This window comes from Antedon bifida, chromosome 2, assembly GCF_963402885.1.
Source record: "Antedon bifida chromosome 2, ecAntBifi1.1, whole genome shotgun sequence".
NCBI classification, from domain to species: Eukaryota; Metazoa; Echinodermata; class Crinoidea; order Comatulida; family Antedonidae; genus Antedon; species Antedon bifida.
In genome coordinates this window covers 1,948,633-1,974,894 of record NC_136227.1, presented here as the reverse complement: position 1 = coordinate 1,974,894, position 26,262 = coordinate 1,948,633, and the positions used below count along the sequence as shown (strand labels likewise).

Below are 26,262 nucleotides of genomic sequence, written 5' to 3'. Positions count from 1 at the left end.
ATCGAGGTACGTATTAATTATAGATACTAGGCCTATGCCTATATGCATGATTTATTTAGGATGGATTGTGGTTTTTTCAGGTCAGATTTTGTACAGTATTACAAATAATTATTACGTCTTTCATTTTTTTATTCAAATTTCAATATTTACAATTTTAATACAGCGCCATCTATTGTCAAACTTTGTGAGGCGGCGGTGATGGAAGTGTGTGGAAATTTTGTTTGCTAATGTATGGAAGTATTTAACTAAATTTAGTGGAATAAAATACTTAATCAAAGTTTACACAATGGCGTCCGTTGCCCGAAAACTAAGAAGAAGTGATACACTTGAAACTGAACGACAGAATTATGTCAAACAGCAGGTAAACAAAGAAAGTTTTCTATATCTTTCGTACCGCCTGTGCCCCACCAGCAATATAGTAAAGCTAGTTCATCAGTATTTACTGTGCTAGATGGTAGGCTGGGCCAGTTATATTATATGGCCTACTCTCACAGCATCATTGCAACCGTCCAGTAATGTACCACCGCAAACTAGCCTAGCTATCTAAATGTTACCACCACGGCACGGATTATTTTTAAAAACATCTCTTGGATATCTTATAACTGTATCCTAATCTATGTAGGCCTATGTATAAAGAAGAAAAATACTAAAATGTTATGATAAAAATCTCTATATCTATTCTCTCAACATCATAAGTAGGGCATAGATAGGAATAATATCATAGTAGGTATTTATAGATAAGTTCTGTCACCATTGACATTTGGCATTGATTGGAAACTCAACAGAAAATGTAATTTTTTTATTTAAAAAAGGAAAAATGTTAATTAACTGTAACTTTATCGATACTATAACAATCAAAATATACTTTGAAATCAGTACATTAATTATTAATTTGTGTATCACGTTTGTTTATATACTGAGATAGCAAAATAACTTCTAATTATGAATTTATATCAATCTATATAATGTAAAGAAAATAATAATTTATGATACTGTATAGACTAAGTTTAAGTCAACACAGTGTACAGCATCATAAATGTTAATACTAATATAATACAGTTTTAGTTAAGTACAAATACTGTACCATGACTTTTGTGTTTCATATTTTAAAAGGAAGGAAGTGATCAGGTAGTTGGATTAATTTCTTGTGGTTGAATGTGAAACAGTTGAGAGCATGTTTTAGGAAATTCCAAGATATATTTTGATATTTTTAATTACAGGGTTACACTTGTATCTCAGAGTGGGGTTATACCCGAGGATCACAATGTAGTTCATCACTTTCAATTTTACTCCAAATTTGGAAGTGGTAGATATCCAGGGTGGGGGGGGGGGGGGGGAATACACAGGGACAGTCTGTCCATGTGTCAATATGGTTTTATTTTTATTGTTTATTTTGCATTTCATTTTGACTCAAAATTACTGTATGGACAGAAACAGAAACTAGATGTTTATTTACCTTTAATTATTGTCATACTTTTTATGCCTAACAGACTAATATAGTGTACTGTATTGTTGTTCTTTGATTACTTTATGAAACTCTTAAAGGATGAGTATTAATATCAGTTTCGATAAATATAAATATCATTTTTTATTCATGCTAACCTTTATTAGAAGAGGTGGTCCTTTCCCCATTGTTTATATTTTCTACCAATGTGATTATTTGTCAGTATTTTAAATAATTTATGTTAATAATAATATGCAACATATTTGATAATCTAGCACTCACTTATGCTAAGTGCTGTAGGAAATAGTGTATTGACATTAATTTAGCTTTTATGGCCCAGATTGCAAATAATCTGATGACCTACAGTATAGCAGATCATTTAAACTACAGTATTGAATGATGGTGTACTATGTACATTATAAACCGTTAAACCGTTGATTAAAATTTAAAAAAAAAGGTTGTTACACACTTTGAAATTTACTAATGAAAAGCAGAACGTTTATGAATTGAAAATGTATGGTTGAAATGCCAGTCTACTACATTGTACTTAACTTTGGGGTCCTAGGCTATTCCAGGATCTTCCAAATTAATTGTTTGGGTATTTAGTAGTATTATCCAAAATGTTGACATGTGTTCCAAACGGAGGTTCCAACAATTAATTTGCTTAATTACACTAAAAGCCATTTTCATGGTCCACTCTGGCCCAACTAATTTGAAATAATTTGCGAGGTCATCTAAATTTAGGTCAATCTAGGTTTTGCTTAAATAAAGTATCCTGGAGCGTTCAATTTAATCGTAAGCACATAATGTACTATAGGTTACATTCCCCTGCATCCAAACAAATGTCTCTGTGCGAAATTTAATGCATTTTACTGTATTTCAGTGGATGATACTACAGTAGTACAGTAGTAGTACAGTAGGAAATTTACTTAGGTTTTTAAATGTGACATTTACTAATTACAAACTAACAGTGCGAGTACATAGAATTATTGATTGTACTTGAATTGTAATCCGATGATAAACCTTTATTGTGAATGTAGGTGTGTGAGTGGAAACAACTAAAATGGAATACTTTGCTACTATGACCTAAATCACAAAGTGTGATGACACATTCTAGTTTAATCCTGAATCACTTTGGTTTTCAAAGTATTTTCGTTTTCTGTCATAAAATGTTGTATTGTTATAATTAATAGATCCTGTTCTGTATATTTGACATTGACTTGTAATTTTGTGGTCTGTTCCCCTCACAGTGGGCCTTGGCATATCCTGAAATTAGTCAATGATAAACAGTATGCATGTAATCATCTGACTTTTCTATACAAACAGGCACACTATTAATATATTAAATTTTGTCATCTTTAAAATTATAATTTTTTTTATATTCAGATTTCACTTTATTTATTATTTATCCTCAATACAGTTTATGAAAATATTTTTAGTTTATTCATGGTACATTATAAAAAAACTATATTTAAAATATTTTTACTGAGATTAGAAAATAAAATATTTAAAAATTTATTGGAATCTTTAAATAAAATTCAAAATTGAAGTTTAACTCTGTATACACTATCAAACTAGTTTGACAAAAAAAGTGTGATGTGCCCAAATATGGTAGTGATATGCCCAAATATAGTAGTGATATGACATCATTTCCATATGGGCACATCACATTTTTTTTGTCACATCAAAGATTAATAGTGTAGACAGAGCTTTACTATATAATCAACAATTTACTGTTTACAGTAACAAGCAATCTTTTCTTTTTTTGTCAAAGTCAAATTGATAAGAAACCTCAAGATGATACAAGATAAAGTCTATTAATACTTTAACATTTTCATATGCAAAAGTGAAGTTTTCAATGGCTTACTTCATGGCTGACGATGATGTAATATCTATTTATAGAATTTGTCAGGATAAGTGTTACTTGGCTTGCTTCCAATTTGAAATGCTTCAATGAGCACGGTGCCAAGAAAAGCTCCTCAAACACGTTTTTAGACGATTAATCATAATCGTCACAGATCACGTCATTCACAAAATTAAAGAATAACAATCAGTTGTGTGTGATGTTAACATGCTGGGTTCAAACAGATGACATCACAACATCAGTCTAAATGCACAAGAAAGGATAATTCAATTGTTGTGCTTGGTAGTAGAATTAGGTAGAATATCCCACCTTCAAACTTTTACCCCTTTTGCTTGGTAGAATTAGGTGGAGTCCCCACCGTCAAAAAAGTCCCTTTTCCCCAATGTACTGTAGTACTTCCACCCAGCCTATTTTCAACACTCACACCTACAGTACTGTACCTCTGTTTACTTTTTCCCCAACTCTTCTTAAACTTTGTGACACCTACAGTACAGTAACCATCCCTATTCCCATGTACAGTATGTAACTGTACTGTATTATCATGGAGCTATAAAATTAGTAGCTCCATGGTATTATGATTTCCTATTAATTATCAGTACTAAACATTTTTAGTTAAACTATCAGTTGTAAAACTAAAGTGTAATGTCACATGTACACTGTAGTACCAAACTGTGAATTACCTACATTCAGTACCTACACACAGTACCGTATATTTCGGTGTATAAGTCGCATCTGTGTATAAGACGCACCCCCTAACTGAGAGTAAAATATTGGTATTTTTTATATCGTCGATGTATAAGACGCACTTTATATTTCATCAAAACAATGTTTTTTTAAATTGTAATCAATATTATTGTAATAATATATTTTGTTATATCTACAACGGAGTCTTTATTTAGGTTTTTTCTTACCTAGGCTCGGTCGCGCCCAGCCTCAACAAGTTCTTTCTAACTTGTTATTCATGAGTTTCGCACCCGCAACATCGAGTGCATGACCGTGTGTGTAACACGCACGTGTGTGGGCTAGCCTCGCTCGATCATTTCGAGAGGGCGCACGTTTTCACGGACAATAGTATTCGATTAGTCCTATGTATCCGAGAAGTGTATACGCTAGGTCCATGCTATAATCAACTGGAGAATATACTAGTCGAATACCATAAACCATGTGGCCGCCAAGAAGGGCTTGTGCTAGGCTAGGGGTACGGCGATCGTGCGTATAACTATAAATAAATACATTCCAATATCGTAAACGTTTACAAATGAAATTTTATCGGAGCGCCAAAAACAGCTCTATAATGAACAAATCTTTTCATCATATTTAGTATAACATCACGCTAAAAATCCTGCCTTGAAAACTAGGCAGAAGCAGGTTGCCGTTACGTTAGTACACTGTAGCTAGCCTAGCCTACTCAGACCTAGGCTAGCCGCGCCAACAAGGTGACGATTATGTACAATCTGTGTGGTGAGGCATTTATGTTCGGTGTATAAGACGCACCCTTAATTTAGAGGTCAAATTTGCGTGTCAAAAGTGCGACTTATACACCGAAATATACGGTATATCAACATATTTAATTACAAATTGTATATTGTGTTGTCAAATAGATTATTATTATTTGATCAATTTACAAAGATTTACAAGAGCGGATTGTATTCAAGTAGGAAATCTTTCTGTTGTTAATTTTTACGGATGAATGCTAATGTACACACAATGTATGTCGGATTTCCTATCAGGAAATATTCATTTCATTAAAAATTACCATATTAGGGATTGTTTTATGTAAAGTAATATATAGTAGAAAAGAGTGCGAAAGATAGTTAAATTAGTCGCTGTGATAGGACATTCAGGGGAAAACAATTTAGAACATTACTTACTGTACAGTAGTTAGCATACTGTACTGTACATGTATTATTACCGTGTGAAATAAGAATATACTGTACAGTAGTGTACATTGTACAGTACAGGTTAAAATTGTAACCTTAAGCTCTGTCTACACTATCAAACTAGTTTGACAAAAAAACTGTGATGTGCCCAAATATGGTAGTGATATGCTTAAATATAGTAGTGATATGACAACATCATGTCCATATACTGTATGGGCACATCACATGTTTTTGTCACATAAAGTAAGTTTGATAGTGTAGACAGAGCTTTAGGAACTTTTCTCTATTTTCCTCTTTTCTTCCTCAAAAAATACATTTGTATAGTTTGAAGGCCATGCCACAATCAGATAATAACTATATATATATATATACAGTATAGTAGCAGCACAGTAGATCATCATGAATAAAGCAATTTCTTATTTGTTATAATCCCTGGTGCCAAATAATATTTAATAGCAAATATTCTATAAATTCATAAAATAATTGAAGATACAGTCCCATACACATCTGGGAATACATATTGGAATTTATCCATGCATCAATTTGAATAGAATATTCTGTAGTTTGGAGGTATAGTATGATTCTTGTTATTTTCAGAACATTTTGTGTTTATCAAATGCTATCATGCATTCTTCAACATTTATAAACAATTCCACTAAAAATATCCAAAATTTGTATGTTATCAAACCTGCAATCCATATGTGTACGTGACCTTTAAGGTCGTTCCGCAAACTGATGAGGTATACATTCTTGCTAGACATTATAGATTCGTGGTGGATATTCTTACTAGTACAGTTAGCACCCTGAGGCGTGGTAGATCTCATGTTGCGGAGTCAAATGAAGTAATGCTATAAATGATTTCTAATTCTAATTTCGTTCAGTTGTTGGTTTTTAACCGTGTATAAAGGACGACGGTGATACCTTATGCCGAGTTGAAAAAATAATTTGTTGTGTACTTGGAATAAATTTTAGCAAGACATATTTAGGATCGGTTATCTTGGATACATTGTATCATTAAGAGAAGGCTAGAGTATAACATGCCGTACCATAGGCTAGACTTTGCAGACATGTTCCCGCAGCACGGTGGGCCATCTATCCATTTAATGGTTCAATCTATTAAGGATTTGAGAGTGTTCACAAAAAAACAGGTGTGTAGAATTGATTTAGAATTATGATAACTGTTTGTTCAGATGACATGGCTCTGGTAGTACATGACATTAATGTGTTGGTATTTTACACAGTAGTACTTTCTTTAGCTTTGTATTTTGTGTGATTTCAGTAGAGAAGTCTAAAAGTATAGATGCTATATCTAGCTTCACAATAAACCTGCATACTGTTGTTATTGACCTCTGAGGTCAAATACTCATTTTACATGAATGATCTGATACAAATTTTAATGATTACTGTACCATCTACAATTTCATCTATTTTTAATCATCAAGTTTGATTGACTAAAGTCTGTATTTCATTTTATTACTTAACAAGGACTAAAATTTAAATCAAATCTCTTTTTGTCAATTCTTACAACAATTAAGAATTTAGAAAAATGGAATTTTAAAATAGTTTATTTTAAAAAGTTTATTATTTTTCTGAACATGGAGGTATAAAATAAGTCTGAATGGATACATATTTCCTATCCTTGATAGGATTTGTCCGATACATTGCCTCTTGGTTGTTTGAATCAACATAGGCTGGTGAATGACTTTGATTCTTAACCGTATTTTGCAGATGTTGTGATTCTTTGTTAATGCTACTGTAGGTAGATGACTGTAATTGTCCAATAAATTGACTAAAATTACACTAGATCATCTACTTTTTTAAATGTTTCAATGTCAGTTTGTTTATTTACAGTTACTTAAATACAGTAAATGACTTAATAACAGAAATTACAGTAAACTTTCGTAAAGCTCCGTCTACACTATCAAATCATATATGGACACGATGATGTCATATAACTACCATTTTAGGCATATCACTACCATATTTAGGTACATCACATTTTTTTTTAAACTAGTGTGATAGATATAGACAGAGCTTTAGAATATAGAAGTAATTTGTATATTGGACCATGGAGGTACTGTATAGATTCTTACTCTTTTAAAAAACTGAGTTTTTTGGAGAAGTTATTAATGCTTAGAAGGTTTTAAGAAAGTTTACATAGTCTTGGCTTTTTTTTAGTTTGTCTGTTTGTTCAAAGTAGACAGAACATTTGTAACAATTTTATGGTGCGACCAAACTTTAAAAGTTTAAATCTATGAAATTACAAAATTACACTGAGTATACAGTGTATGTACTGTATGATAAAGGTATCTAAGATTTGAACAAAGAAATAATAGTGAGTATGATTATGAAAAAAAAATGAATAGATTAAAGATTAATGATGCTTTACACAGACTGTCTGTTTATTGTACACTCTCTTTAAAATTTTGAATTTCTATACACTGAATAAATTATGTAAATTAGGTTGGTTATTGAATATATAAAGCATGCCTGTATATTTTATGTGCTAGTTGTAGAGTAGTTTGTGTTTGGTTTAACAAAGAAATCAAGACATATTGAAATCACATTCAATCAAATTAGTGAAAAGTTCCTCTTTAAATAATTATTTTTTATAAAATTTATTAACAAAATTGGTATTACAAACTGTTCTCTTTGTCCTATACCCCTTTTACTGTACTTACCTGTAGCCTTGCAAAACTCCAGTGTTACAAACACCAGGGCACACACCAAACAAACCGCTGGTGTCGACGCCCTGCTGTGTGTAAACTTCAGAGTTTTTAAGGCGATAAATTCAATGAAAGCCTTATGACTGTAAAACGATAGGTTGAAAAATCAGATTATTATTTTTTTTTACTTTTTTGTTTGATTTTTAACCCCCAAATTCTTTTTTGTTTTCCATTTTTTGGGGGAATTTATAAGATGCAGTATTGTATCATGATTGTGTATCATTCCTACAATATGTACTGTAGCACTTTCCTTTTATGCAGTATACTGGACATTTACATTAACAAATATGTACTGAATTGATAGCTGAAAATTCATTGATAACATTGAGGCTTGGACTTTATTTAGTTTATGAATTTATGGTACAGTATATTGTCCATCTGTACATTCTCTTAATGACCTATTATTCCAAACTATAATCTAACAAGGTCAATATCACTGGACAATGTGATGACCTCCATTCAAACTTTTGCGAGGAGAAATTGGATAAGCCATACTGTACAGCTGTACCCTACAGTACATATTTTGTATGTCTGTAACAGTATAGAAATAAATAAATTGCTTAAATTACATTATTATGATAATAATTGTTTCTGTTTTTTTCAGACTACCAGTATTACTAAGGCTATCAACAGTCAGGAAGTACCAGTCAAAGAGAAACATGTTAGGAGTATCCTTTCACAATCCACTTCAGTTATTTCTTTCGATATCGGTTGTTGCTACTGTATTTAAATCTGTGCATTGTCTTTTAAAATGAACTTTAATATTGTTTACTCTAAATACATCTTGTAGAGCTAAAACAGAACCCCTCTAGTGCCAGTCTATTTCTCCCTATCTCAAATTTAACAGTGACTTTCTCCACTCCATCTCAAACACAAGTGTCATCAATCAACACTCTCTGTCCAAACTGTACTCAACATCAATTTAGTTGTTGTGGGCTTCCCACCTATTCTCATTCTTTAAACCTCTGTCTACACTATCAAACTAGTTTGACAAAAAGAAGTGTGATGTACCCAAATATGGTTTAAATTTAATAGTGATATGACATCATCATGTCCATATATGGACACATCATATTTTTTTGTCACATAAAGTTTGATAGTGTAGACAGATCTTTAGACCAACAGATGAACAGATAAAAAATCAATAGGTCTGCACTTTAGGCAATGATAAGTCTGTCCATACCATCACTGTTAAGTTATCATCTTAACCCTGTATAGATGTCATCATTGGTTCGTTTCAAGAGAAGGGAGCTTCAACGTTTTGGACAGTTGTCACCCGATTACCGAAACAAGGCAACCCAATCGTTTGCTGGAAGTTCTGTCATACATTGCACAAATTAATGAGGGAAGGACATGAGCACGTAAGTTGAGGGCGACCTTCAGTTGAGGGCGACCTTCTGTTGCTATCTAACTCATGTATCATTTACCTCACGGTTTTGTGTCTGGCTAATACCTGCATAAACCAACATAGACCTTTTCCCCCCTGAGAGAATAAAAAGTAATAAACATTTATAATACCACTCCAAGACCTTGGTCTACTTCGTGCCTAGCTTACCTGGATAAACCGACAATAGCCTTTTTCCTCTAAGAGCAAGATATAAAAAAAAGTAGAAATTTTCATTGAAAACCCATCTCAAATTGTATCGCTGTGAGTTGTAATGTACCCTCATGTGGGTGACCCTGATCATACTGCTGTACATATTGTACCATTATTTTTTAGATGTTGAAACATTTAATATTTCTTTTGTAGGTTGTAAAAGATTCTCAGAAACATTCTGAGCACATATCAGACCTGGGCAGTATGTGGGTAAGTTGAACCAAACGCTGTGCATAAGTACACAATGTATTCAACTCTGTCTACACTATCAAACTTTATGTGACAAATGATGTCATATCACTACCATATTTGGGTATATCACTTTTTTTTGTCAAACTAGTTTGATAGTGTAGACAGAGCTTTAAAGCCACTCACTTGAGTGCCAATGGTTGCTATTTGACATATTGGTCTGTCGATCTCTGGTTGTTTAGCCTGTGTCTTGATGATGTCATCATAGGTCTTCCAACCTTCCTCTTTCCTTGAGTAGATCTCCAGGTAACTAAGTTGGACACAATCCTTTCTTTCAAACGCAAATTTGGAAGACTGCCGTATTAACCAACAACATTTTTCAGTGTCAATTATTTTGTTTTTTTGTTTAGGGACATATGCAAGAAGGATATAGTAAGTTAATCAATGCATATTGTTCCCTTCTGGTCACCAAGTTGGAATTTCATAAAAAGGTAAGGATATGATACAAATACATAAGGAATTAGTTTATAATTAATTTGATTATATTGTCCTTTCCATTCCTTTTTTTTTGTCACATGGTACAAATGATTTTTTTTTTTAAATATGGTAAATATAGATTTTTTTCTGTTTTTTTCTGAAATCATGATTACATGCACTATTTGAATATGTAGATACCGTAATGCTTTGAGAGTCAGGGGAAAAATGGCAAAAGTTCAAATAATCTATATTTTATTTTATTTAATTCAGACACTTCATCTTTTGACAACTCTTGTAACATGACCACAGTGCTGATTTTGCCATTTTCCCCCAAACTATTTAGAAATAAAGATATTTTTTATCAAACAATTATTATTGGATTCATTCTTATGTTGATCCCACTCACATCCAAAGTACCGCTGACGCCCATCAACGAGACATTGCATTGAGACTTTACAAACGACTTTAGGCCCACATATGTTGCTGGATTCTCTTTGTTTATGATATCTAGTCTGTGTTTTGATAAAGCTCAGCGGAAGCTATCTTATGTCCTCTTGATCTCTGTTATATACATCAATTGCATTTCATCTTTTAATTGCACTCCCTGAGGGGCGTACATAGAAAGGAGACATGAGTCATAATGTATTTATAACTTATTTATGGGAAAATAATATTTTAATCTTTAATATCAAAAAATATTTAATTTTTAATGTTGAACTTTGTTTTATAGACATTGCGTAATTAATTCAAAACGATTATAATTTGTAACCATCGTGTATTTTGCAGTATCCAACTTTTCCGGGAAACTTGGCTTTTGCGGATGTTGAGAAAGCTCTTGAAAAACTCGCTGAGAATGAAATTAATAATTAGTAAGTATATTCTGAGAAGCTTTTCATTATAAACAAACTTTGATTGTCTGCTATTTTCACAGTATAAAGCCCCAAACATACAGTATCAGTAATTCACTTTATAGTTGAGAATGAAGTCATATTTCATAAGTGAAATCAATTATGAAATCAATCTTAATAAACGTGCCACAAAACATTGTACACCTTTCCAATAACAGTAACATACACACAACAAATATTAAAAATAAGTTACAAAGTTTGCAGAATATAATTGGTCTAAAGAGGTGTTTTAATTTGTTGTTTCAGCTTCCAGTTGTGTGTTGATATATTTGATTACCTAGATGGTCTTATTAATACACAAGACACAAGTAAGTATCATTTGAAATAAAATTAAAATATCAGAATACTTTGCTTGAATTCTTCCCCTGATTTAGTAGTCTAAGCAAGTAACTATGCATTTACAATCAATTCTTAATTTTTTTGGGATGGTAAAATGGTACCTCTATGCCTAGAAATGTTCACTATAATATCTCTATGCTCTTATGTGTGGTTATATCAATCAATTGACCCTCTTTTTAATGTATAAAGCATGGTTGTAGTATTTGTAGGCCACCAGTGGTTTTTTGGTAAGCTGCCCTCCACCACAGGAAGGTCATAGAGTTTAATTTCGGAAGCATTAGATCTTAGGATCACTTCCTGTTAAAGCAAATGGATGCTTACATATTGCTTCCAGGTGCCTGTCTTTCTGCTTTATTTATGCTTTATTAGGTAGCTTATCACCACTACGCATCAGTTTATATTAAACAATACTGATTTTCAATTTTTTTCCTCAATGCCATTTGTAAATTACTCGTATTCCATTTTGGAATAAAACTGTCAATGAAACTAAAAATAAATATTTATTATTTATCATAATTATTAATATCAATGAAGGCACCTTGCTTTATCATGTGAATGTTTTAAATTTGTCTTTTCCCAGTAATTTATTCACTGGCACTACTAATAATCATATAAGGAAGACATTTTGCATATTACATCGGAAGTCTTTAAATTTGTTTTTTGACAACTAACGTTTCTTTAATTAAAAACACATTTTTCTCTCAATATTTCCTTATTGGCAATTTAGTTAATGGTTTAAAGCTTTCCTGACAAGACTGCAATTTTATTGTTTAAAAGAATTAAAAAGGAGACTTATTCAAGATGTCAAAGGAACAGACTTTAGTCGTTGATGATCATCTCGCTCCCTATTTAGGGGGCGCTTTGCTCTGAAACGAATATGTTTTAACTCTATAGTAAATCCCTATACAGATGGATCCTTCTATTAAAGTGATACTTTGTTTTGTCCACTGTTCTACTGTATTTTCCTTATAATAAAATGTATGTACATGACATTCTGTAACTATGTTTTATTTGCAGTCTTTGGGTCATTTGATCTTTCCAAGAGCATATCAATGACAAACTCGGGCCAATGTCGATTATCACCTCTCATACCTATCATCCAAGACTGCAGCCATCTTTACGATTACAGTGTCCGACTTATGTTCAAGCTACATGCATGTAAGTTTGTCTACAACCATCTTTACCATACCATATTTGATGTATTACCATTAAACTATATATTCTTAAGTCTGTCTGCACTATCAAACTAGTTTGACAAAAAAGTGTGATGTGCCCAAATATGGTAGTGATATGATATCATTTTTGTCACATTTTTAAAGTGTAGACAGCTTTAGACTTTTTTTTTTCATATTAAAAAATAGATTACCTACATATTTTAAAAATGACTACAATATATTTGATGTTATTTAAAATGGCACAAAATCCTCCTTATGCTAATACAGAATTTTGTGTTGATAGGTTTGCCAGCGGACATTTTAGACGGGCACCGTGACCGTTTTAAGAAGCAGTTTGACTCCCTCAAGTCGTGTTTCTTACGAGTTAAAAACCTCATGTATTTTAGGAGATTAATCCAAGTGCCAACATTACCTGATGTAAGTACCTTCTTGTTCACGCTAAGTAGCTTATTTTTTTGTAGCCTTTAGTAGGTTTTTTCATGTCAATGTTATTCATCAAATTGAGTTTATAATTAATACAGAATATATTGTGTCATGTCAACTAGATATGCTTATAAATTAAAACATACACATGAAGTTTGATGTGCCCAAATATGGTAGTGATATGACATCATCATGTCCATGGTCACATCACATAAAGTTTGATAGTATAGACAGAGCTTAAGAAACATAGTATGCCAAGTACATATTTGAGTTTACTAAATATTTACTTAATATTTAATTGTAATTTTATTTAGAAAATTCTGCAGTAGTTGTATACATGATTGCAATACTAAGGGGAAAAAACCACAATTAATTACCAAAGAAATAATGTTTAGTACTATCATGGAGTAATGGTACTATACAATTTGACTAAGATGCATTTTAAATTTCTTTATTTCAGAGTCCTCCAAACTTCTTCATCAAAACGACAGATTACAGCCATCATTACACGCCAGCCGTCGTCTTACAAGGTGGCGACGTAGAATCGGAAACAATGAGTGTAACAAGTCACGAAAGTCCACCTGTAAGCAAATTAATAAATAAATTTATACTAGTAGAAATATTTGAATATATATGTAAACAAAATGAGTACCCAGGGCTGATTGAAGCTAAGTTTCATTTAATTAGATCATTACCTTATTCATTACCAATTAATGTAATGTACCTGTAGGCCATGTGACATACGGTCACCATTTGTAAAATCCAAATTAGCTTGTTGTAGATATCAAAACACTACATGCAGCCAATTAGTAGAACCCCTATAAAGAGGGCACCTTCGAGATCCTACAAAGTGTTCCTTTAATAGTGGTTGGTAGTGTTAAGACATTTATTAATCCTTTTTTTTGTTGTCTTATGAGAAAGTGTCCCCTTAATAGAGGTGTCCCCAAGGAAGAGTTCTACACACAGTAGGTTGGATATCTTTGTTCACAGATTTCAATTTTCTGCTTTTATTTTATTTTTCTGTATATAGCATCTTTTTATATGTGTCCATGTTTTTTTCCCATTTTCCATCAGAGTCCTCGAGAATCAACATTTTTTGATGACACCAGCTTCCAGGATCTGCTAGTGGATGTAGATGCTGCCCAGCAGAATGGTCAGTTCAATTCACCACCACCAAGAGATGACCGGTAATGACCAATGTATTTAGACAATGGGTTTAGAAATACTAGTATCCTTATTTTATTTTTTTCTTATTTTCCTTTAAAGTAACAATATAACTATTTTATTGTTTATTTAGGGATTGGTTGATTGACCAACTGAGGCAAGAGATTAGTAGCTTGAAGTTTGAACTTGAGCGAGTGAAAAAAGACGACCAGAGAATCATGGATGATATGAAGAAAAAGCTGATGGACTTAACGAGACAACTAGAGGAGTATCGATCTATAGGAAGACAAATGGTTGATGTAAGTTCTATCCTAAATATTTTCATCCAAATAAAATATTTTAAACAGAATGATTGTTCTTCTGATGTTTATCATTTCCACTCAGCACCCCTGCTAAAGCCTGGTTCCCACTAGACACAATGTAATGACATAAGTAATTTTACCAATCACATGGATCACCTATCATCCAAGTGGGAACCAAGCTTAAGCCTCCTATTTTAATTATTGTCTTTAACTGTGATATTCCCAAATATGGTAGTGATATTCCCAAATATGGTAGTGATATGACATCATTATGTCCATATATGTGCACATCACATTTTTTTGTCACATAAAGTTTGATAGTGTAGACAGTGCTTTAGTTGATACTGTACAACACTGGTATTATGATATTGATATTTTTCACAATGTGTACTGATATACATCTAGCAAACTATTTTATTATTTTTTATGATTTATCTTGTTTGTAGGAGAATCGAACTATGAAGCAACAACTTGAGGAAGTGTTGACAAACTCTGACAATATTAATGCGGTCAAGGAACACGCTGTGAAAAGTGAGAGTAAGTATTAACACAAAGAGAAAGAGAAAATGTATGTTTACACTATCAAACTTTATGTGACAAAACAATATGATATGCCCATATGACATGATGATGTCATATCACTACCATATTTGGGCATATCACACTCAACATAAAGTTTGATAGTGTAGACAGAGCTATTACGGTTGGTGTAATATATCAGAATATCGTATATTGTATCTGTGCTAGAAACATTATCTTGTTCTAATATTGTCTTTCATTTTTTAGACAAAGCTAGGGTGTATGAAGATAAATTTGTTAAAATGAAAGAGGTTTATGGCAAGTTAAGAGAAGAACACATTAATTTAATAAGAAAGGTATTTATTTATTTATTTATTATTATTGCTATTTATAAATTATTATTTGTTGTTTCAATGCATGACTAATGTATTTAGGTGGATCAATATTATGATTTTCTTTTTAACAGTAGAACAGGCACCCATATATTCATAGAATATTCATATATCATATTCAAGGCACAATGTGTTTTTCACATTTACAGATGTCTCTATTAAGGGAACACTTTGGAGGATCTTGGAGGTGTTCGCTTAATAAACGTTTGACTGTAATACATTTTTAGAAGTGTCCCCTAATACTAGAAGTTTGATTGTAATACATTATATTTAAATTTACTTTTACTGCATACATTATGTGTGTGTTTTTAATTTACAAATTCAATACAATATAGGATAACAAAGATAATTTAATTGGTTTGTCTGTACTCTGTAGAATGCTGATGTTAACAAGCAATTGACAACGTATTCAAAGTCCGCGGAAGAAACAGAGTTTGCTAAACGAGAATCCGAAGTGTTGGTTCAATCATTACAGAGGGCGGTAGACGACAGGACATCTGAAGAAGAGGCACTACGAAGGAAACTAGAACAACAAAGAAAACAAATATTTGGTAACTAGAATGTTTTGATTGAAATAAGAATTGTAATTATAAAGTAATTCACACAGCAAATGTGACATTAATCGGCAGCTGGCAAGAATTTGTTTAATACATCACCATACAAACATTTTATATAGAATTTTATATTTACCAGCCTACTAGATCTCTTAGATCAGGTGGCCAATGTCTGCTAGTAGTTCCTAAGACTAGGACATCTACATATGCTGGAAGAGCTTTTGCTGTGGCAGCTCCAACCCTGTGGAATTCCTTACCAATTTCAATCAGACAGTGTACTACTCTAAACTCTTTCAAGACCAAGTTGAAATCTTTCCATTTCAAACAAGCTTTTCATAATTAAAATTATTGCCACTTCTCGTCTATTTTAATTTATGTACAGCGCATTGAGAGCTTGCTTATATGCGCTACATCAGAATGAACTAATATTATTATTATTATTTATTAAAATAATTATTTTAATTTGATAGTTGCTGCTATGCAAGAGGCTGAGGAGAATCTTCTTCGTGTCTTAACTCAAATGGACGACCCACAATTTGCTGGCAGCACCTGTACTGCTGGTATGTCTTGATTCATCACATGAGTCACTTTTTATTTCAATTAATATTTGTTTTTTTATGATCGTTTAACTGAGGATTGTATACTGAAACATAATTTTATTTTCCATAGAATATTTCTTAACACGGTCTGATTCTGCTCAGAAATCTTTATCAACGTTACAGGATAGCTACAAACATTACTATGGTAACAAAGAAGGTAAGATCGATCTTGACTTTAAAGAACTTTATTTGGTTTACTTACATTAAATTAAAATATAACATTGTATTTTGAATCACTACATTATTACAGATTTTCCAAAGGATTTTAACTGTCTTAAAATGTTATTTTTCCTGCAAAATGTTCATTATAATAATGTTTTATTTGTAGCAAAATAATAAAATGTATCAACAATAAATTGATTTTTCAGAGTTGGAGAGTTTGGTTAGATGTCTTTCAACGTTTTCCAACTCAATTGGAGAATTTCTTCTTCTGGGGAAGTCTGCGTCTCACATGGCACCACTTGATTTAGGAGAAGGTATGCTATGACAATGTAGCCAGTGGTGTAATGGCTATAAGCGCTCACTGGCTAAACCCAGGGGCCCCGGAGCTTATGGGGCCCCTGAGTAGTGCCCATTAAAATATGTTGAAAAAAGCTAAAAACACCCGAGGCCTACAGAGTTGGAGGGCTCACTTAGGGCTCATAACACCACTGAATGTAGCCTATATTTATCGTTTTTGCTATAGATAGTTACAAATATGGATGGCAACATTTTATTTGTTTGTTCTCTGCAGCTTTAGCAAATGCATGTCGCAGCGGAGGACAAACTTGTTTGGATTTTCTGGGCGTTATGAGGATTGAGAGCAGCGTAGATAACACGCAACGACACAAGTCAAAGGCTGAAGATCAGCTTCAAGCTATCATCCAGGCAGCTCAGGTACGTGTACAGGCATAACATTAAAAAATCAAGGTTTAAATCAAATACAATAATCTTGTAGAGAAAAAAAAAAAATTTTATGAAGATGGATAAAATGATTTATGATAAAATGCACCGTAACTATCCTCTCTATTTCAGAGTTTCCCTTGACGTTAATGATTTTATCTAACGTATTCTCTTTTTTATTTTCTGTTTTAAAATTATAATAATTTCAGAATATTATACAGGTAATAATGAACAAGTATTTAATTCTGAAATACAATCATCTCAATACAATACTAAGAATAGACTAACCTACCATTGACTTGACCAAAACAAGCATGAACTAATTACATCATAACAAGCATAGTAATTTACCAAAAAAAGTAAATAATTTAGACTGCTGGCAATGCTTTATGGGAATAGAGTTTTATTTTTCTGCAGACAAATTGGTGTATCAATAAAAAATAAATAATCAATAATGGTGATTGGTATAAGCTTTTGTTTTTGCGTCATGGTGCTTTTAAAGATGTGAATTTGATACCGCAAAATGCGCATTTATTATAAATAAATAGAAGGGGGTTACCCCGGTGTACTAGTTCATACAGCCACTGTCGTGGACAGAGAGAGCGGTGCAAGTGGCTGCAGGACATGACTAGACCCTTAGGGGAGAAACATGTTATTGAAAATGTAACATCTAGTCCACAGCGCTTTAGTAGATATGTGCGCTTTACAAATCTTATATTATCTTAATGCTAATTATGATTACATAGAAGGGCGAATCATTTAACAATATATTTCAACATGACAATGAAAATTAAAATGCATGTACGTAATTTGATAATATGGTAGACTATCTTTAGGAATCCGGTTAGCAAAACAAGATTTTTCATACAAGCCTTTAGACCCCAAAACCATTTTAGTATAATATTATTTTGTCCTTGTAGGAGTTGCTACCCAAGGAAGCAGATATCAAGGCAGAGCTTGGAGACATTGTAGATCAAGAAATGCAAAATACCACCGAGGCTATTGATAAGGCTACTGCAAGAATTGAGGTTAGAATAAGTTGTTTGGCTGTGGTTGTCGTACTGAATGACTATTACAGAACTCTTATTAAGGAGACATCTCCCAGACCCAAACATGTTTACTCTTGGGCTTGGCCTTAGTGTTGAAACAATACCAGCCCCCCTCACAATATTAATAAATAATAAATTGTGATTTTTTAGCGCACATAAAAAGTAATCCATGAAATAAATTAAATAAAAAAAGAGCAATAACAGGTCATAAAATATATGGATCTCTGATTTGAATATGGTTTATCAAGGGTGAAAATATTTGTTGAAAAGGTGAGTTTTTAAAATCTCTTTATTTTATTAATAGTATTTTGTTATATTTTTAGGAAATGCTTAACAACTCACGGAAAGCTGACACTGGCGTTAAACTGGAGGTGAACAGTAGAATACTTGATTCCTGCACGGACCTGATGAAAGCGATCAAAATCCTAATAGAGAAATCAAAATCATTACAAAGAGAGATTGTTTCAAATGACAGAGTATGTATAAGAAATACCGAATCTAATTAAAATAGAAACATCCGCGAAGTTGTGACATTCTATAGTTGTCTATGTTATTTAAAAGAAAATTGACAAACTATGTACAAAAATAAACAAATATATGGTGGTGATTAGCCTTAGGGTGAATGGTATAAGAATGTGCCTGTTGATAGAGGTGCATGGAGGTCTGCTAATAAAAGCTAGTAAGTGCTACCAAGCAAAACATAATGATTATGTTCTGGTGGTCTTCTTTCTTTCAGGGAACTGCTTCAACAAAAGAGTTTTATAAGCGTCATCATCGTTGGACAGAAGGCCTCATATCAGCTGCCAAGTTGGTTGGCTTTGGGGCAACACAACTTGTGTAAGTTCACAACAAATGTATTATTTATTTAATCACACTCTTGTTTACAACAAGACCAGCCGATACTGGCTTATGAGTGAACAAATATATAATATAACAATTAAAAATAAACACAGATAAAAACATAAAATAAAATAACTTTAACTAAGTTTTAACAGTGTTAAAATACCAAATAAATATCGACCAAACATTAGGACTCAATTGATAAGCAAATTTTGCAACTGTAGAACAGTAGTTACCATCACACAACAAATCTTTATGGTAAAAATTAGGCTGTTGAATGTGCAAATTTATTATAGAAATATTGTATCTTTAAATAAACTATTTGCTTTTATTTATAGTGAATCAGCTGATAAGGTTATGCAACGTAAAGGAAAGTTTGAAGAGCTCGTTGTGTGTTCACACGAAATAGCGGCCTCTACGGCGCAGCTTGTGGCGGCCAGTAGAGTTAAAGCACACAAAGAGAGTGAGAACTTGAAGGGATTGTCTACGGCTTCCAAGGGCGTGGCACAAGCCACGGCAAGCGTGGTAGCATCATCGAAGTCTGGTGCTCAACTGACAGAGGAAGGAGGTACGTTGAACAATTTCTTAGGGTGTAAAGGGTTGTCTTAAGCTCTGTCTACACTATCAAACTTTATGTGACAAAACAATGTGATGTGCCCATATATGGACATGATTATGTCATATCACTACCATATTTAAGCATATCACTACCATATTTGGGCACATCACACATTTTTTGTCAAACTAGTTTGATAGTGTAGACAGAGCTTTAGAAAGGACTGGTGTTATAGTTCTATCAGTCAGATTTTATGTAAGCAAAACAAAAGTAAAAATATTTTTATACCGAAAAATACTCATACCTCTTGTTCATTATACAGAAAGAAAAAAGAAAGTGTTAAATTATTGTTTTTAATAGTTGTTTTAATGATTATTTTTAACTTTTAGATGCGACAGATTTTACAAAAATGAGTCTCACTCAAACTAAGAGAAATGAGATGAACTCTCAGGTGCGAGTGCTTGAGTTAGAGAGCCTATTGGACAAGGAACGTGTCAAGCTGGCTGAGCTGAGGAGAAGGCACTACCAATTAGCTGGAGTCAGTGAGGGATGGGAAGAAGAGGAGGTAAGGAAGTGATCAGGTCTAGAAAATATTAGAAAATAGTTTAATAGTTTGATCCCTGATCCCCTTCTACTAATTATTAATCGCATTTTTATTTTTAAAAAAATATTGTCAAGAAATATGTTCAATCTTTGTCCATCAAAATCCTGTTTAAATACAGTTAAAGAAAGAAAAATTATTATTTGTGGAGTTTTACAAACACTATTTTTGTTATCTCATATTTCTAATACATTTTTGTTATCAGATTTACCATATTATATAATACTTTTTGATTTTTCTTTTTATTCATGTTATCATGAATTGACATGTTGGCTTATTATACAATTGTCTGCTATGCTGCCCTCTAGCTGCGAAAAATGATCTTTCTGTTTCAAAAGCTATCATGATAATACATCTTTATCATCTTGAATCATTTAAAACAATGTCAACACAAACAGTATTTTGACTCTGTTTGCAACATACTATTAAGCTCTGTCTACACTATCAAACTTTATGTGACAAAAAATGTGATGTGCCCATATATGGACATGATGTCATATCACTACCATGTTTGGGAACATCACTATCATATTTGAGCACATCACACTTTTTGTCAAACTACTGTAGTTTGAAAGCGTAGACAGAGCTTTAGAAACAAATTCAACCCATCTGAAATAGCACAACCATTCAAACAATTATTTTAGGAAAATAAAAACAACGTATCCAATCCACCAAAGCTTTTAAATGTCGCTTTTTACAAACTGAACTCGTTGCTTTTTAGAAAAAGTTGTTGGTAATTGCTAATATAAAGTGTTTTTTCTTTTTTCATTGCTTGATCCCTCCTCCTCTTACATAGACCAAAAGCTAGATTAATTAAAGGTTGGTTTAAATGCTTCATGTTGTATAGTAGCTTGCTATAGTAGCGTTACACATTATATACTATACATTATATGGATTGTAATGTCAATTTCAGTGCAGTTTAATGTCAGTAGATAGATTGTAGTTGATGATGTAGTTTTACTGTATATTCACCGTAATTGCATACTTGTATTTATTGCTTAATAATTATCATTCATTGGTGTGTGGTAATGTATTCGTCATATTAGTTCATTCATTACGTGTATATATATAGCGCACTCTTCATGAATAGTCCCAGGAAGATGGCTATAGAAAAAGAAACAGTGCTGTTACATCATATTAAGAGTGAAAAGAATTTGATTTTACTTTTTTCGCTCTTAAGATTTGTCTACACTATCAAACTTTATGTGACAAAAAAATGTTAGGTGCCCATACATGGACATGATGATGTCATATCGCTACCATATTTGAGCACATCACTACTATATTTGGGCACATCACACTTTTTTTGTCAAACTAGTTTGATGGTGTAGACAGGCTTTACAAACATTTACACATTTTAATATTGTTATATATCTTTTAGTATTGTTTGTTGTGTAATGTCATTTTATTATAGTACATTCACCATCACTATCAGAGATTTCTGTTATTTGTAGAAAATCACAAACAATGCCTTTTACCAAAACATTATTTGAAGTTTATCTATTGCTTTGTTTTCATTTTGGTGTATAGATTATCTCACGCTTTTGAAAGTACTCAATTCTTTCTTGCATAATTTATATTACTTTCTATTGTCTAAGAAACAATTTGATAGTCTTCACTTTTGCTTATAATACATTCATTAATTTATATTTATTTAATGTCAATTTATTAGTTATTAATTTATGTGTTACTGTCAATATTATGATTTCATGTTATACTTTCACATGCTGCTTTCACATTAGAACTTTCCAATTCATTTATGTGACAGTAGAGACCATAAAGCTGTGTTTACACTATCAAAGTTTGACAAATAAAGTGTGATGTGCCCAAATATTGACTGGTAGTGATATTACATCATCATGTCCATATATGGGCACATCACATTTTTTTCTCACATAAGGTTTGATAGTGTAGACAGAGCTTTACAGAATTTACATTTAATCAAAATGTAAACCATCCATATCACCTCAGTTTTTATGCTTCTGCTCCTTTTAAGATTTTATTTTATCACACATTGTTTTGCTTGTACTTATTATTTGCATGTGTTTTGTTTTTTCACACAACTACTCACATTTTTTATTTACTACTAACAATACTATATTTTTACCATAAATATGTATAACTATTTAGGCCTATTTAAAAAAAGTGTGTCATTGTCTGAGACTCCCAAAAACAATGTTTTGTTTTGCACTTAAAACCCTTTAAGCCAGCCCAAGTGTGTTAAGACATTTTGGGCCAGCCCAATATTAAACAGGTTTAGAGGAGTTGATGAATCAACTTATTAAACCCAATAATGTAACTCGTCTGTGTAAATTGGTCTTGGAGTTAGTTCTCTTGTAATTGGTAAACCATCATCAGGTTATTCTCTACTCGATTCATTGTATCCAATTTTAAAAGTTGATTTTCTTCTTTCTCTAGAATGGAGAAAACTTTCAATCAATGTTGCAACAAGCGAAAGAAGAATTCCTGTGAGCTGTAGAATGAATCAGGGAGTGCGCTTTGATAACAGACATGTACAGAGAAGAATATACCAATATTATATATATCCCTATGGTTAGATTTATCTACTGCAGTAATTGTTGTTGAGTATCACACCTCCTGCAGTGGTACTGCAGTAATTAATTACTATGTACAGTGCTCATAATGGTGTTTTAGGTTTGAATTCTACCCTTTGCATTGTCGCTGAAATTTATTGGTATATTTCACCATACAGTATATCAGATCTGCACACTGCACAAGGAATGAAATACTGTAGTAATAATAATAATAATAATATTCAGAAATTTCAGAAAAATATATAATTTGCTAGAAACAAATAACAGACAAAACTGAATAATTAATTTCCACTTACTCCATCTTTAACAGAAAATGCACACAAATAGTAAAATGTAAAAGTAGTACAACATTAACAGCATTGTGTGATTACTGCAGTTACTGCAGTAGATTGGTTTGACCTGGTCAAACACTCTTTCACTTATATATAAATATCTTACAATTTTTGTGAAGGATCTTTTTATAACTTTTGTAAATACATTCTGATATATTACTTTAGGGTAACATTAAGTTAGGTAGGATCATGTACTGAAAAAAAACAACTATGTATTTAAATGAAGTGCTTAATTGTAATAATGAAAGTAAGTAGGAAACCAGGAAGTGTGTAACTTTGCAAAATAGATCCATCGCTTATGGTATGGTCCTAATTGTAGCCATTTTCATAAAATAAAAATATGTAACTCAACAAAATAGGCTAAACAGTGAAAAAAAATTGCACAGAAAAATGATTGAAATTGTAGTTGGTATAGGCCTATCCATACATACTTAATATTAATCAAAAGGAAAATTACTGAAAAAATGATGTGGTGTGGGTATCAGTGGCTCAATGGAGATACAAAATAAAATAAGCAAAAAGCTAAATCAAAACAATAAAGTAAAACAGCCAGAAAGAAATTGCAGAACTTTTAGATAACACTAACCCTTCATCATTGCATACACTTATAAATATTATTACATTTTAAGGAGGGTCTACTCAATTTTCAAGTATTTTCTCCCAAATTCTACAAAATAATCATAAAAATTAGATAAATATATTTGAAATAGCCTAGTTTCTATGCTCAAATAAACATTTTATAATGGAAATGCATTTTTAATCATAATATATATGACATTTGAAATATTATTTCTGCTTTAAACAATAATCAGAAGTTTCCCAAATCATAATTAAGTAATTTAGTATAAATAATATAATATATGCCTCAATTTTAGTTTGTTTTCACAAAGTCTATTGAACTTTTAGCCTAAATTGGACAATTGTTATGTTTATTCTAGTAAATTATTATAAAAAAAATAATTGAAAAACTATTTTAAAAAGTGCTTTGTTAGAGGAATGTGCTAACCAAGCATAATGGTCAATTTGCTACCTTACAATGCTAATATAATGGAAAAATATTTAAATAAAAAATCGTTGTGTTTACTGCCAAAAAATATATATCATTTTAAATGATTTTCATTTTAAAACTATTCATTTATTATTATTATTGAAATCATATAATCGTACAATATTCAATTTATTTTAAAAATCAACAATATTTAACAATTATTTTCTTTAAGATTTAATTATTATATTTTATGTATCAAACGTAATATTTTGAAAAATTGGCGAATGTTTTTAAAAAACCATAATTTGATGACTATAGGAAATTATTATTTTGTTTTTTGCCTAATTATTAGTTTCAGCTATGCACACAGTTTAGATGTACTCCAGAAATGATACCTGTAGTTATGATAATAATAAACATATTATATATTTCGGTATCGGTTTGAAAATGCTATATTTGGTTATACAGTCATATTATTTATCAAATAGAAATTGTACTTGGAAATCATTGTAACTATCTGATATGAGTTTGATCAATATTGGTTTGATATAATCTTAAACAAAGTTTGTATAATGTACACTTTTAACACTTAAATTACAGAACGTTTTTAACGACTAAACCCCTAAAATGTATATTGGCAAATCTGACCATAAAGGCCAATTTACACAGACGAGCGGTAACGGTAAGCGGAAACCCGCGTAGCTTGTCCCACGTAGAATCTGTATCTATCCTGAGCGGAAACCGCCCGGCCGTCCGCTCTGCGTTGTGTGTAAATGGTCATAAGGAATAACATAGATTCTATATTTGTATTACCGTTACCGCTCGTCTGTGTAAATCGGCCTTAATTAAGAATTTTTAGACCACGCCCATCACAAAGTCGTCGTTAATTAATGCGCGTATCACCACCCACATTATCATATTCAGACGAGCATGTAACTTAATTGAAAATGTCAAAGAACTTAGTCCTGCAGTAAATGTACACTTAATACTATTGTATTTTAGTAACAACAATTATATTTTATTAAATATTACTATCTATCCGAATGTTAAACATAACACAACGTTTATGTCTGATTAGTACATAGGCATTCTACACTATATTTATTCTCAATTATATTATTATAAATAGTTTTATTGACATTTTGCATTGCATAAATAAAATAGTACTGTATTCTTTTTCTATATAAATATGTAAACCCCGGGAGATATAGCTACGTTTCACACGGATCCGATCCGATGGCGGTATAAACATAAAATGTACAGGGTACACACCGAATTGTGTCATCACTATTCGCCCGGCCGCCGGATCAGGATTGTGTGTGAATGTAGACATGACGTTGAAATAAATGAATGGGATTTTAAAATATTTGTTGAATGCATTTGTCATTTTTTATGGAGAACGCAGCTTTCTATCGTAAGGCCAAACTATGAGTGAATTCATTTTTGGTTCGGTGCAAGCTACCAAATGAAAAGAAAATCGAAAATGGTTTCAATTTTATGGCAAGCAGTCGAGTGGTGTTTTTGCATAACCAGGTGTGACGACAATTCCTACCATGAATGACGTTGCATCGGTAGAATGGAAATTGGACGAAAGTGCAAGATTATAGAAGACGGTTGTCACGTGGACAAGGCTTCAGTCGAAAGGTAGAGCATGAAGGTTCTTACCACCTAAGTCCTTTAAAAATGTTAAATCATAGAGGAACGAAATGTTACCTCTATATAATTAGACACATTAAAGCATTTACCATTGGTGTGTTGATAGGAAATACGGTAACGAATTCTAATCCATGCGTGTTCGTTCTTCATGTACAGTACTGCAAAGTGATATAGGTTGTAGATTATTTATATTTAAGCCTATGTAATGCTTGGTTCTCACTAGAGACGCAACACAAGGGACGTAATGCAAC

The 26,262-nt window shown here is 32.0% G+C and overlaps 1 protein-coding gene across 2 annotated transcripts; it reads left to right on the top strand.

Moving 5' to 3' along the window:
* Positions 1 to 199: 199 nt before the first annotated feature.
* On the top strand, positions 200 to 25,721 carry LOC144835721 (huntingtin-interacting protein 1-like). Of its 2 annotated transcripts, XM_078690795.1 has the most exons (26): positions 200 to 361; positions 8,519 to 8,582; positions 9,133 to 9,275; positions 9,665 to 9,721; positions 10,111 to 10,191; positions 10,964 to 11,046; positions 11,332 to 11,393; positions 12,442 to 12,582; positions 12,883 to 13,016; positions 13,483 to 13,605; positions 14,097 to 14,209; positions 14,320 to 14,485; positions 14,935 to 15,025; positions 15,275 to 15,363; positions 15,776 to 15,950; positions 16,424 to 16,513; positions 16,623 to 16,709; positions 16,921 to 17,028; positions 17,286 to 17,428; positions 18,355 to 18,462; positions 18,807 to 18,959; positions 19,220 to 19,320; positions 19,662 to 19,891; positions 20,269 to 20,444; positions 21,277 to 21,299; positions 22,899 to 25,721. In XM_078690795.1, the coding sequence occupies exons 1-25, from the start codon at positions 287 to 289 to the stop codon at positions 21,286 to 21,288; spliced, it is 2,805 nt and encodes a 934-aa protein (XP_078546921.1). In that variant the 5' UTR covers positions 200 to 286; the 3' UTR covers positions 21,289 to 21,299; positions 22,899 to 25,721. The 2 variants fall into 2 exon arrangements, with proteins under 2 accessions (XP_078546921.1, XP_078546919.1); XM_078690793.1 differs by lacking the exon at positions 21,277 to 21,299.
* Positions 25,722 to 26,262: the final 541 nt, after the last annotated feature.